This window comes from Dermacentor albipictus, chromosome 9 (assembly GCF_038994185.2).
Source record: "Dermacentor albipictus isolate Rhodes 1998 colony chromosome 9, USDA_Dalb.pri_finalv2, whole genome shotgun sequence".
Taxonomy (NCBI): domain Eukaryota; kingdom Metazoa; phylum Arthropoda; class Arachnida; order Ixodida; family Ixodidae; genus Dermacentor; species Dermacentor albipictus.
Genome location: NC_091829.1, coordinates 49,970,571 through 49,984,853, shown reverse-complemented (window position 1 = coordinate 49,984,853; position 14,283 = coordinate 49,970,571). Strand labels below are relative to the sequence as shown.

The 14,283-nt window shown below is 44.7% G+C and overlaps 1 protein-coding gene across 1 annotated transcript in view; it reads left to right on the top strand.

Annotated features, from left to right (window-relative positions):
- Nucleotides 1–14,283, top strand: part of LOC135911937 (neprilysin-4-like) — a 186,215-nt gene that overhangs the window by 153,756 nt on the left and 18,176 nt on the right. Inside the window, exon 12 of the mRNA XM_070525674.1 lies at nucleotides 6,482–6,520. Coding sequence (XP_070381775.1) covers nucleotides 6,482–6,520 — 39 coding nt within the window. The remainder of the gene's footprint in view (nucleotides 1–6,481; nucleotides 6,521–14,283) is intronic.

The window sequence follows — 14,283 nt, the reverse complement described above, 5'->3', positions numbered from 1 at the left end:
AGGGCTTGGGCAAGGAAACACAATCTCTCCAATGCAATTTGCTGCATGCTTAGAAATATTCAAGCCCTTAGATTGGGAAGGCTCAGCAGTGAGGATCAAGGGCGAATATCTCAGCAGCAATTGGTTTCGCGATTGGACGGCCCTGTTCAGCAGCACTGAGGACGATTTGCAACAAATAATTGAGGACCTTAACCGAGAAAGTGGAAGAGTGGGGTTGTAGATTAATATGCGAAACACCGCGATAATGTTCAACAGTCTGGCTAGAGATCGAAAATTCAGAATTACCAGTCAGCCTCTACAGTGTGTAGAGGAGTACGTTTATCTAGGCCAGTTATTCACAGGGGACCCTGATCATGAGAAGCAAATTGAAAAAAGAATACCAATAGATTGGAGTGTACGCAGCAGGCATTGCCAAATTGTGACTGCGTGCGCACTACTCTCGTTGAAAAGCGTACGATCATTGCAGTCTACCAAACCAACATGTGGGGTAGAAACATGGAGGTTAACAAAAAAAGATAGAGAACAAGCTAAGAAGCGCACAAAGCACGACGAAACGCAAACTGTTAAGCGCAACGTTAAGAGACAGCCAGAGAGCGCTGTGGATCAGACAGCAAACCGGGCAACCCGATATGACGCAAGTTTGACTTTTCCTTCTCATTCACCTGGAACGCTGTTATGTATCTGCGTTCCTTCCTCTACTCCTGGCCTTTCTACGAAGTTCAACTCAAAGTATGACGGCCCTTACCGAGTTCTACAACAGATCTCCCCAGTCAACTGCGTCACTGAGCCTAATCAGCCATCTACGGAACAACGGCGTCGCGGACGCGAAACTCTTCATGCTGACCGACTGAAGCCGCACTACGACCCACCAGTTCTGCTTGTTCCATACGTCACCAGGATGACTGCTTTTTTGGCGGGGAGTGATTGCAGTGAGGAATACAGGCGCAAGTAGAAGACGAAGAAGACAAACATGGTTGGTGTTGGTGGTTCTTGCGCCCGCCTCGCTCGGCTGTTGTCTCTTTCAGTGCATTCATATAAAACGCCGAGCGCATCTAGCCTTAAGTGCGTACTAATATATATATATATATATATATATATATATATATATATATATATATATATATATATATATATATATATATATATATATATATATATATATATATATATATATATATATATATATATATATATATATATATATATATATATATATATATATATATGCCACGCGCGACCTTTTCGACATAGCCAGTGGATGGCGCAGTGTATCGAAGTAAAACCGACGAAGGAATCTGCTGTAGAGTTACTTTCCAGTGATTCTAGCTGGTTTTAGTACACGCCTCGTGCTTGGCGTCTTTCCGAGGTGGCAGTTTGGTGCGCCAGTATATTGCTTCACCGCTAATTGCAATAACTGTGGAAAACACCCTGAGATGGTTCTTCCTGCATTTTCATTGCGATTGGCATTCTTTCACCAAGTTTACGGTACATGCGTCTGTTCATTTGCATCTAACATTTTTGCGCGAAGTTGAGTCACTGGGCAGGCCATTGTGTTATGGATAGAGCTTCAGGCTACTGTGCTTAGGGAACAAGTTCTAATGCATCTATTGGTTAACTTAGGTCACTTGGTAATTGACACTGGGTATCTGCCGTTCTTCAATGGCACATGGTTCGTAGCAGCCTGTACGAAAATTACGCGCTCTCTCTGCCGCAAAATCTTCCCGATAAAATTGCTAGGAGTGCATGGAGGCTGAACTTCTAAGACGAACCTACTCCAGGTTTGAGCATTACACAGCACAGTGGTAAGAGCCATTAGACGACTGCCGAACCACGTAAGAACGAAATACTTAATATCCTACGTGATATTTCGATTTCTCGAGGATATTTGCAAGGCATAAAAGGACAACAGCGCCACAAAGACTCTCGCTGATTTCCGTACGAAGAATAAGCTCCACACTTTGGGAACCGATCCATCACACTCAAACCGGAGCACCCGAAGCAACACTGGAGAAAACCGACATTGTTATCCATGAATTCGCAACGAAAATAAGAAAAAGAAACAACTTTTAAAATGAAAGTAAGGTTCGTGGAAACAGCATACAGAAATCTACTGTAAGAAAGAGAAAAATGATTACTATACAGGTGCATCGTATGATCCCGACTAGCGCATTCTCAACATTTTCGTTGCCAGTTACGTTGCACCCGTTCCCAATGTTTTCTGATGGTCACTGTTTCTCACATTAACCGCGTGGATGCATAAGCCTATTGTCCTTCATTATGGGAACAGCGCAAACAAGACGACGACGGAGTGAAAGAACACAAGATGAGCACTCATCCTGTGTCCTTTCACTCAGTCATCATCGTGTTCGCGCTGTTACCATTATGAATGCATATCAACTCGCCCAACTTTCTACTGTAATACCTATTGTTCTCCCTGGCTAGGTGCTTAGAGGCAACTGTGCAGAGGGTGAAAGGCGACAAAAGAGTGGCTAGTAGGGGAATTTCCATTGCCATTTGTTGGGCGTGTTGGTAAACTGAAAGTATATTTAGCGCCAGCAAACAAGGACGGAAGGGAACACATTGTGGTGTCGTCTCCCTTCCGTCCTTGTTTGCTGGCGCTAAATATGCTTTCGGGAACTTCCAGGCCGGAAATTGGGTGCTGTCGTGATGCGAGCGAAAGAAAACCTAGTGGAAAATTCCCGCAGATGCAACCTGGTAGTAGCAGCAGCTGGACTAAATGACGTTCTAAACAGAAAATCGGCACGCTTAGTGCAGTGCCTAGCGAAGGGGGTAGACGACTTGTGCGAGATGTCAACTCAGGGGCAGATCGTGGTGTGCACGGTGCCGGAGGTGCGAGTACGAGACAGTCACGTGCAGAAAGCCGTAGTGGCTGCTAATGAGGCGATATGAAAAATGAGCCGAGAGAAATGTCTCGAGGTTGTCGAAATAAACAGGGAAGTGAGAAGGTGTGGTGGTTTTCAACGAGACGGGATCCACTTCAATTACAGGCTTGGAGGAGAAGTTGGCTGGCAACTTGCTAGTCACGCTGTTGCTTTTTCAGAGGGCCCACGTGCGCTCATGAGGCTACAGTAGGTAGCAATGAAGAAGTTCCCCTAGGGGAACCTCAGAATAGCATGACAGGAGGAAAACAAGAGAGCTCGCCATGCAATAGCCGACATAAAGATGCAGGGCGGCGCAAGACAGGAAAAGTGGGTATAGATTCAGAAGCAGTTAAAAAAAAGAACACAAATAGGACTGTATACGGTTACACAAACACACCTTAGAGAGTCGGAGCCGCCGAAAGTGATTGGGAATTATATTTGGGAAGGTTGCAAACGAACTAAATCGGAAAGAAAGGGTAGGAGAGTTGGTATGCTCATCCGTCAAGAAGCCAGATGGAAAAGAGTAAAACCCACCGTGGTTGGTCTGTGGCTGTGGTGTTGGGCTGCTGAGCACAAGGTCGCAGGATCGCATCCCGGCCCCGGCGGCCGCGTTTCGATGGGGAAGAAATGCGAAAACACCTGTGTACTTATATTTAGGTGCGCGTTATAGAACCCCATGTAGTCAAAAAGTTCTGGAGTCCTCCACTACGGCGTGCCTCATAATCAGAAAGTGGTTTACGCCCGTAAAACCCCAAAATATAATTGTTTAGAAGATTAAATCCAAAGAACATCTTTGGCTATCATGCACCATTAGTGGAAAAAAATTTGGCCATGCCTAACGTTTTTGTGGACCGGAAATAATTGCAGAGAGAAGAATCAAGGCTTATGGGAGTGCCTGAGTGCCGATATTAAGAGCTTCGGGAATGACGCCGAAATGAACCTGTTAGGTGACATGAATGCCTACACGCAGGACCCAGGCGGTTATGCCTGTGACACTATGCCTAAGTCTGATGGGCAGACCACGTGGAAAATGGGAAGCCGGCATTGGACCATTGATTACTGTCTGATGACAGAAGGAACTGATGATAATTGAGAGAAATGATCATTGACGAGAAAGGGCATGGCAGCGTAGGGAGTGACCATAAACGCATCATTTTGAAAATGGGATACGTCGTTGGGAAAAGAGCAAGGAGCGAATAACGGCCAGTGCAAATTTTAACAGCAATGAATAGCGCGACGGTAAAATGAATAGAATAGACAATGAATAGATAAGACGGTAAAATTCCCACCAGCACGAATGGTACGAGCGCTCCTTGTTAAACAGTACGAGCCGTTCCTTGACAAATTCGTTTCCATCGGAACGAGCAAAGACGGTTTCTCGAGAAATCCTTGGAACTGAAAAGATAAACGAGCGCGAGGCACATATGTGAGCGCACCCTCTTTTTTCCTCAGCGAAAAAAAGCTAGCGTTCCTGAGACGCTGATACCAGTGTATAAGAGATATGTCCTTCTTCGGGCGCATAAAAGTGATATACGGGAAATTTTTTTCTCCGGATAGCCCTCGTACTGTTCGTGTGTGTGTGTGTGTGTGTGTGTGTGTGTGTGTGAGTGTGTGTGTGTGTGTGTGTGTGTGTGTGTGTGTGTGTGTGTGTGTGTGTGTGTGTGTGTGTGTGTGTGTGTGTGTGTGTGTGTGTGTGTGTGTGTGTGTGTGTGTGTGTGTGTGTGAATTTTAGTGTCTCATCCTGTGCATGCTATTCATTGCTATTCATACCATACACCAAGAAACTCAAAAAGCTATGCTGCCAAATTTGAACGCTGAAAACAATGTCAAATATAGCGACAAGAGTCGAGAAAGAACTTGGCAAATGGCCAAGCGAAGAATGGAAATAGATTGGAAATTGAGTGAGCTTCTAATTGCGACAAAAATACGGAAAGAGAAGCAACAAGTAGAAACACCGAAAAGCTGGTGAAACAGAGAGATACAAAAAGCAAACGCGGAATAACCAAAATCATCAAGAGAGCACAGGCCACCAAGAACACGCAGTTCCCGCAGGATGAAGTAACGAGAAAATGGTAAATATCCTGAGTGAAAAAAAAATATATGGTTCAATTATTGCTTCAAGCAAAGAGAAAGGGTGAAAGGAAATGTTGGTGGCCAGACATACGTGAGGAAAAGGAGGCCGCCCCTAGAATATATTGGAATCACATAAATTTATTAGGCAGGAAGTCTGGAACAATAGAAAAACATAACATATACGCACAATGGAAACAAGCTGGAAGGGCACGCGGCATTAGGTTACAGCGGAAAAATAACATTTTAGTAGAACGTTCTTGAGGGCTAGTTGCTTCATACTTAAAGGAAGGTTAAAACTGCCTTAAAAAACAAAGGCAACGGTATATAATATTATACTTACAACACACGCGCCTCTGTAAGCAACGCCAAGGCCCTTCTCTGTCACCGTCCCGATTGATGTTTTACACATTTTAATACTAGTAAAAACACCTCTCCAAGAACGAATGCTTGTTTATAAAATGCAACTTTTGCCGTCTTAAGACTGAACAGGCCTGTGTAAAGTTTTATTTGACCATGCAACGTAAGACTTTTATCTTTTAACAAGTTCCAAACAATGGCCATACTTTTGAGCAGCTGCCATACTTTTGAGGCCTTGGTGCCATACAAGCCAAGCGCACTTTAGAATTACAGGGTTGCAATGTTTGAAACATAAAACTGCAATTCAATAAATTTTCTTAGTGCGCTTAGAGTGTGAAAATACCGATAGTGACCGAAAACAAATAAACTCTGGTTCCTAGTTCTCTCATGAGCCTTAATGAGTTAATGTAGGCCGGACTGTTAGACAACACGCTCGGTATGGCACCATGCTTGACCATGCACATATTCATAAAGTGAGAAATATCAGTTTACAGAAAATGAAGGCTGCAAAAGGCCGACTAACTTCAAGTCTAGTTAAGCTCCCTCTCTTTTCACACACATCACACTCGTCGTTCTTTCTTTCGGCAGCTAGAGGAACAAAGCAGCGCCCAAGAGCACCGCATGCTGGCCTATAAAACGGCAGGAGATATCAATGTTGCTTTGAATAGACGTAACTTGAACTGCCACTAAAAGCAGCATAATTAAGGGTTAAATTTGTCGTCTCCAAATTGACTGAGGCGTGAGTACGCCTGTTTCGTTGAATAAAATAAAAATTTAGCTGGGAGTGAAACGCCCCGAAACTGCTCATTGATTTAAGAAGCAGAGCGTATTGGAGGGTTACGGATTATTTCTCACCACAAGGAGTTACTAAGGCGCAGCTATATAGAACGCACGAGTGCATTTGCATTTTCAACGCAAAAATGCAGGCGTAGCTGCGTGGAAGCGAACCTGTTGTCTTATGTTCAGCAACATAGTGCCATAGCACATTGCCAATCTGACAGTACCATGGGGAATTATATGAAATATTGACGCCAGGGTACCCCTCTCAAACGTAGGTGGGCTTTGTTGTCTTGTCTTTCTGAGCGAGAACATGTGTTTCAACTTTATTGTCACCAGTTTTCCCTTCGCAATTTCTTCAGGCATTCTAAATAAAAAGAAATTTCTTCTAGGAAGCTCGACGTAATAAATCTGGCAAAAGCGAACAAGAGGTAAGTGCGAAGCGTCTTTTGTTTTCTCGCTATTCTTTGTCAATTTTTACATGCAACTAAGAACTTTGTCTATAACACAGCTAAACGTACACTCTCAGTTGCGACATCGAAAGAAGGATAATCATTTTTGCCAAGCAACATGGTACACATATCGTGAAAATTATGTTATTACCTTTAAATTAAAAAAAATTACTCCAAATTGCTGAGGTGAAGCTTTTTTGTTTTACTCTTCCTGCAATTTGTGGCTGCTCCCTGCTGCTGCTGTCTTTTTCAATGTTCGGCACCCTTACATAGTGCAAACTAGCACTGGGATATAGTGCTAACCAATGCGGCACGTCGTAACGTTCGCTATGTCCGGGAGAGCTCGCTATCGAAGTTTCTCTTTAAAAACAGCATTTCACGTAAGACGCGTGGCACCAATACTGTCTCGGGCCGCACGTTGTTGCCTTACATTGAAGGCCTCCGAATCCTAGCACGCGATGGTTTCCCTCGTGCCTAATCATTGTGTGAACCAAATAACTATTTAAACGAGGACTCAGCGCCCTCTTTAGCCTGGCATTCACTTTATCAAAATACGGCACTTGTTGCCATGCAAGCCAGCTTTCATAAACAATTAGCGGAGCTCCTTGCAGCTAGCTAGCCATGCTTGGTTTTGGAAGTTGCTAGAGATATTTTTGCGAAATTTAATGGGCCCCCGATAGAATGAGCAGTTTTAGACAAAAAAGATGGAATGCCCGAATGCCCGCTTCCGAGAAACGTCCACCCGCAATTCAACGAGGGGCGCCGAAAGGCGAGGGCCCGAGCACTGCTGAAATCGATCGCCAACTGCCCGGGCCTGGCGGCATTTGTAGACGCGGCCCAGTATGGGCGCAGCGACCGGTACGCGGCCGTCTCGGTACGCTGGGATTGCACAATAATTAACGCAGCATCGGTCAAGGGGGTAACGTCCGAAGTGGCCGAACAGGTGGCAATAGCCATGGCAATGAGAGACCCCGAACGTCCTTACGTCTACACAGATTCGCGAGCGGCGGCAAGAGCATTCGCCTCGGGCTCGATATCCCGGGAAGCGGCGGCCGTCCTCGGCAGCGAGGGAGCCGCGGGTCAGCACCTCGTCAAATGGTTTCCAGCCCACATGGGGGCCGACGTGCACCCCGAATTTCCCAACGCCAACGAGCTGGCGCACGGACGCGCGCGAGGACTCACGCACCGCGGCGATCGTGGCGAGCGAGGTGGCGGGGAGGGAGGGGAGCACCGAGACCCGCTGCTCACCTTCAACGAAATAACAACACACTATCAGCTGTCGAGGAGGACCTTCCCACTCCCCCACGCTAAACTCACTAGACCACAGTCATCGATATTCAGAATGCTTCAGACAGGGTCGTTCCCCTCGAGAGGCAGACTGAGCCGTTATTCACCAGAAGTAGAGCCGCAATGTCCGGATTGTGGCGAATCTTACTGCTCGCTAGCGCACATGCTTTGGCAATGCTCCGCGTTAAGCGGCACCGTGTTCACTAAAGAAGAAGACTGGATAGACGCCCTGCAAAGCGACGACCGCCAGACCCAGCTCCGGGCCGTCCAGAGGGCTCACGAAAGGGCGGAGGCTCACGGGCTTCCCGTCCCAACGTGGGTGCGGCCCGCGACCCCTGCCGCCCACTAAACCAAGAGTGGGTGGGGAGGGGTTCCTCAGGACACATTAAAGTTATTTCCTCCCTCCCGAATCAGTGCTTTGAGGGTATAATTGGTTAAGCGCAAAAAGACGGGACAAGATTAAACAATATCAGCAGTTAGTGACAAGATTACAAAACTCAAGCGCGAAGAATGAAGCGTTTACATCGTGTACTCATGCGCGCTCTTATCGCGCTCTGCCCAAATTTTCTGGAAGATACGGATCAACAAAAGCACACCATGTCTCATGGTCAGAGAGGAGAAATTTACCTGGTCGAGAAACGCTAAATTGTATAAAAAAGTGCATCGAATTACGACGCATACTAATTACAGGTGGTTCGAGGTCAGCTCAGTTATTTAGTTAGCAGGCTTAAACTTTAATAAATAAGTCTAACAGCCTTTCTTTGGATAGCTAAAAGTTTTTTAATATTAACTTTATTAAAGGGTGCCATACAATACAAAAACATTCTAACTTGGGTCTTATATGCTCAAAGTAAGTAAAAAGTGTAAGGCTGGACGAAAAAAATTATATGTTTGCGCTTTAGGAAGCACAAATGACGTAAGGAAAAAGGAAATGTAGTGTTGATTTGCAGTTTCGAAGTAAATTAAATAGTTGTAGTTGATCTTACCTATTTGTAATCATTTGGCTGTTTTAGTGTTGATAGACCCAGTTTTTACGTATATTTGAATGATGGCATTATGTGAGTTATTCGAAGACAGACACTTTTTTTTTTCGGTATTTCCGACCATCCCATGTTTATCACACCATTTCAGTATATTATCCAGACTTCAGTACACGTTCATTTGATCACCCGTACAGGTAGCTTCAAGGAATAGTACAGGCTCATCGGAAAATACCAGTGTTACCACGCTGCAAAAAGTTGAAACAACTTAGAACACAATACGATGGATCCTGGTTCCCACCTGATGTGACAGAAAGAGAGCACGAGTAAATCCCTTCCAGTGAAAGTAACTTAACAAGTTGTGTCTAGTAAAAATTATTTCATCTAAAGTATATGAAGCAGAACGTTATCTCTAGGTAATAGAGTCAGTTTCTGATGAGAATATTTTTCTAATGCCTTGCTAAATCTAAGAATATGTTGTCGATGTCAACATTTGTATGCAGCGTTCGTGCTACGGTGGTAACTGCTGTGACGGTAAATCCACGCTAAGATTTTAGTATATAGCACTTTGTTCAAAGAATTTCGTGATGCGTTTACCGAATGCATCATCAAGGAATCAACAAATTGATGACATTAAAATTATAGAACTATATTTTATTAATAAATGCTTGCTTTTCTTAAGGACGGAGGGAACACGAATCGTCTTCAAATCGTTTGTACTTTTGCAGTTGATGGTGAACACTTAAACAGCACAATTAGACATTTAGCGGCAACATCTGCATAGCGGACCATAAATACGTTAGATGTGCTATCCTGGAAGGAACCTTGTAGAGTTCGAGCGCAAATGTCCGGAATACAGATGAAGAACATCGCACTTATTCCATCGGTGAAAAAACAGCGCGAAATAAGCACGGACAAGGAAGGAACGCAGGACAAGCGCTGACTGCAAACCACTTGTGTTTATTGAGCTCATAGACAAATATACAGTTGAAAACGGGTTCGTGGGATGGGCGAGCTATCATGCACTTCATCCGCACATGCGTCAAGTTATAAAATGTGGACTCTTCAGGCGAAACTGAAGTGGGCAGCTAAATTAGTGGCTCAGATATGTAAAATCTTGTCAGTTAGTTTGATTGAAGAAGCACTAACGCATGCGTCACCTTTGCGCATCATGGCAAACGCTTCAAAACCTCGCATGCTGTTTGGTCTCTATACCGGGGCCGAACCCGTGTTTCTTTAACACAGGATAACAGGCAAACTTGCACAGTATATAGCCAGATTACTCATGCTTTTTCTTATCACGTTATTAGCGTGCTCGCGCAGGCAGTCGTTGAGGCAACAACCCGATTTTCCTATACGAGGTCTGTTAGAAAAGTGTCCCACCTTATTTTTTTTTTGCGAACACCTGATAGATGTGAAACAAGACCGCTTGCATCAGCCGACCTTGAACCTTCGTGCGCATGCACGAATTTTTTCCCGCCTGCCGATAGCGTCAGTCGCTGGGACGGAGTGCATGAGTGAGATAGTGCGCAAGGTAGTGCGGAAGCATAATATGGATAGAATTGAACATGCTCTCAGGAACGGAGGAAGCCTAAAAGCAGTGAAGAAGAAACTAGGAATTGGCAAGAATCAGATGCATGCGTTAAGAGACAAAGCCGGCAATATCATTACTAATATGAATAAGATAGTTCAAGTGGCTCAGGAGATCTATAGAGATTTATACAGTACCAGCGGCACCCATGACGATAATGGAAGAGAGAATAGTCTAGACGAATTCAAAATCTGACAGGTAACGCCGGAAGTAAAGAAAGCCTTGGGAGATATGCAAAGGGGGAAGGCAGCTGGGGAGGATCAGGTATCAGCAGATTTGTTGAAGGATGGTGGTCAGATTGTTCTAGAGAAACTGGCCACCCTGTACACGCAATGCCTCATGAGCTCGCGCGTACCGGAATCTTGGAAGAACGCTAACATAATCCTAATCCATAAGAAAGGGGACGCCAAAGATTTGAAAAATTATAGACCGATCAGCTTACTATCAGTTGCCTACATACTATTCACAAGGTAATCGCAAATAGAATCAGGAACACCTTTGACTTCGGTCAAGCAAAGGACCAGGCAGCATTCCGGAAAGGCTACTCAACAATAGACCATATTAACACTATCAATCAGGTGTTAGAGAAATGTGCAGAATATGACCATCCCTTATATATAGCTTTCATTGATTACGAAAAAGCGCTTGATTCAGTCGAAACCTCAGCAGTCATGGAGGCATTACGGAATCGGGGTGTAGACGAGCCGTATGTAAAAATACTGAAAGATATCTATAGCGGCTCCACAGCCACCGTAGTCCTCCATAAAGCAAGCAACAAAATCGCAATAAAGAAAGGCGTCAGGCAGGCAGATACGATATCTCCAATGCTATTCACAGCGTGTTTGCAGGAGGTATTCAGAGACCTGGATTGGGAAGAATTGGGGATAAAAGTTAATGGAGAATACCTTAGTAACTTGCGATTCGCTGATGATATTGCCTTGCTTAGTAACTCAGGGGACAAATTGCAATGCATGCTCACTGACCTGGAGAGGCGAAGCAGAAGAGTGGGTCTAAAAATTAATCTGCAGAAAACTAAAGTAATGCTTAACAGTCTCGGAAGAGAACAGCAATTTACAATAGGCAGCGAGGCACTTGAAGTCGTAAGGGAATACATCTACTTAGGGCAGGTAGTGACGGCGGATCCGGATCATGAGACGGAAATAATCAGAAGAATAAGAATGGGCTGGGGTGCATTTGGCATGCATTCTCAGATCATGAGCAGCAGGTTGCCATTATCCCTCAAGAGAAAAGTATATAATAGCTGTGTCTTACCAGTACTCACCTACGGGGCAGAAATCTGGAGGCTTACGAAAAGGGTTCTACTCAAATTGAGGACGACGCAACGAGCTATGGAAAGAAGAATGATAGGTGTAACGCTAACGGATAAGAAAAGAGCAGATTGGGTGAGAGAACAAACGCGAGTTAACGACATCTTAGTTGGAATCAAGAAAAAGAAATGGGCATGGGCAGAACATGTAATGACGAGGGAAGATAACTGATGGTCATTAAGCATTAGGGACTGGATTCCAAGGGAAGGGAAGCGTAGCAGGAGGCGGCAGCAAGTTAGATGCGCGGATGAGATTAGAAAGTTTGGAGGGACCACAGGGTCGCAATTAGTAGATGACCGGGGTTGTTCGAGAAGTATGTGAGAGGCCTTTGCCCTGCAGTGGGCGTAACCACGCCGATGATGATGATCATGAGTGCGCAATGCTCCCATCGGTTTTTTATTGCAAGGAAAATAACAGAGCGACTGGAGCAGCGCTACTGCATCAAATTTTCCTGAAACTGGGCGACAGCCAAGTGGAAACCATTCGGAAGATTGAGACGGCTTTCGTGAACAATGCTATGAGCAGCACACAGATTAAGGAGTGCTACAACCGTTTTAAAGACGGCCGCACATCACATCGGTGGAGAGCAGCCACTCTCCGGTCGGCCATCAACGTGCCGAAATGACCAGGATAATGCCGATGTGAAAGTTGTGGTGATGCGGGACCGTCATGTGACTTTTCGAAAAATTGCGGAAGACGTGGGCATCAGCACTTTTTCTGCACATTCCATTATGACCAAAGGTTTGGCCGTGAAGAGCGTTCCGGTGAAATTCGGGCCGAAGCTGCTCACGGTAGAGCAAAAGCAACTTCGTGTTGAAGTCTCACAGGACATGCTGGATTCCACAAACAAGGACCGCGACTTCATAAGCACCATACTCACTGGTGACGAGTCTTGAATATACGAGTACGACCCGGAAACCAAATCCCATTCGTCACAGTAGAAGCATTCCACGTAATCAAAACCAAAAAAGGCCCGCCTAGTGCGCAGCAACGTCCAAGTGATTCTGACTGTTTTCTTTGATTCCCGCGGCGTGGTACACCACGAGTACCCACCACAGGGTCAAACAATTGCCAAAGAGTAGTACAGGGATGTCCTCCGCCGCCTACGTGACGCTGTGCGCTGCAAGAGACCGGAGTTGTGGTCAGGAGGACATTGGCGCATCCATCATGACAATGCTCCTGCACATTCCTCGCACTTGATTCAGACTTTTTTGGCGTAAAACAAGACTCCTGTAGTTCAGCAGGCTCCTTACTCTCCTGATATGGCCCCCTGCGACTTGTGCCTGTTTCATAAAATCCAGAGCCCATTGAAAGGAGCGCGATTTCTGACAAGAGAGGACAATATCGCTGGAACGACAGCTCAGCTAAATTTCATTCCGAAATAGGCCTTCTCGGATTGCTTCCGACAACGGCAGCACCATTGGGAGAGCTGTGTGGAATACCAAGGAGACTACTTTGAGGATGATTAGGTTTCCAACGCTCCAGTTATGCTAGTTTTTTTTTTCTTCGGCCAAAAATCGGATACTGTTCTAACAAATCTCGTACAGGGTGTCCCACGTAATTTGAGTCAAACATTAACAATATGCAAATGCCACATTGCTGCACAGAACTAAGGTAATGTTGTTTGTCGTCACTCTGAGATACAAAGATTACTTTTTCATTCCGCCTAATTACATAATTAGTATTAAATAATTACACTACTTTTCATATATTATATTTAGGTGAAAAGCGTCAATGAGAAACTCGTGGAGCAACGTGGAATCCACCCGACACAGATTTACGTTGCTCAATGCGCATTTTCGAAATGTGCAGGTATACTTCCAAGAACGCATTCCTTTCTTCCAGTTTCTGTTGAGATAATACTTTATAGCAGCTTGTTTTTGTCGCATGTCAATTATTGTTTCTTGTTAAGGGGAAGCCCAACGACAATCAATGTTAATAAGATAAACAAACTTTGACAGAAAGCGATTAGGCATATAGCTATAGTCGATTATACTGAACACCCCGGTGAAGTGTTTAAGACATAAACAATCGCTGTTCAATACCAGGCGCAACATCTAGGATATCTTTGGACTGGAAACTCATGTTGTTCCATACCGTTAATGAAAGGAAAACGTGACATCTACTCATTCGTAGCAATTGCTACAAAGGAAACCCATACGGATTCATTGATAGAAAAGCCTCGTAGTTGAAGAAAAATTTGTCCTGGTCCGGGAGCAGGACCAATATTTCTTCAACTGCTAGGCTCTTCTTTCGAGGAACCCGTATGGGTTTCCTTTGTAGCAATAGCTACGAATGGGCGGATGTCCTATTTTTTCTTCAATAATAACTTCCCTCCACGTTACGGTTTTCCGCAGAACTATTACGTATTCCATACCATACGCCTCACGAACAACATTGGAGGATTCCATTCCGAAGAACACAATTTGGGCGACGATTGCTAGAGTTCATTGCCCCTGTATTGTTAAATTGGTCCCCCAAAAAAGATAACAATTCAACGATGCAGCCCGCATTATATTAGAGGAGCACTTTCTATTGCGAAAAGATATGCAATGC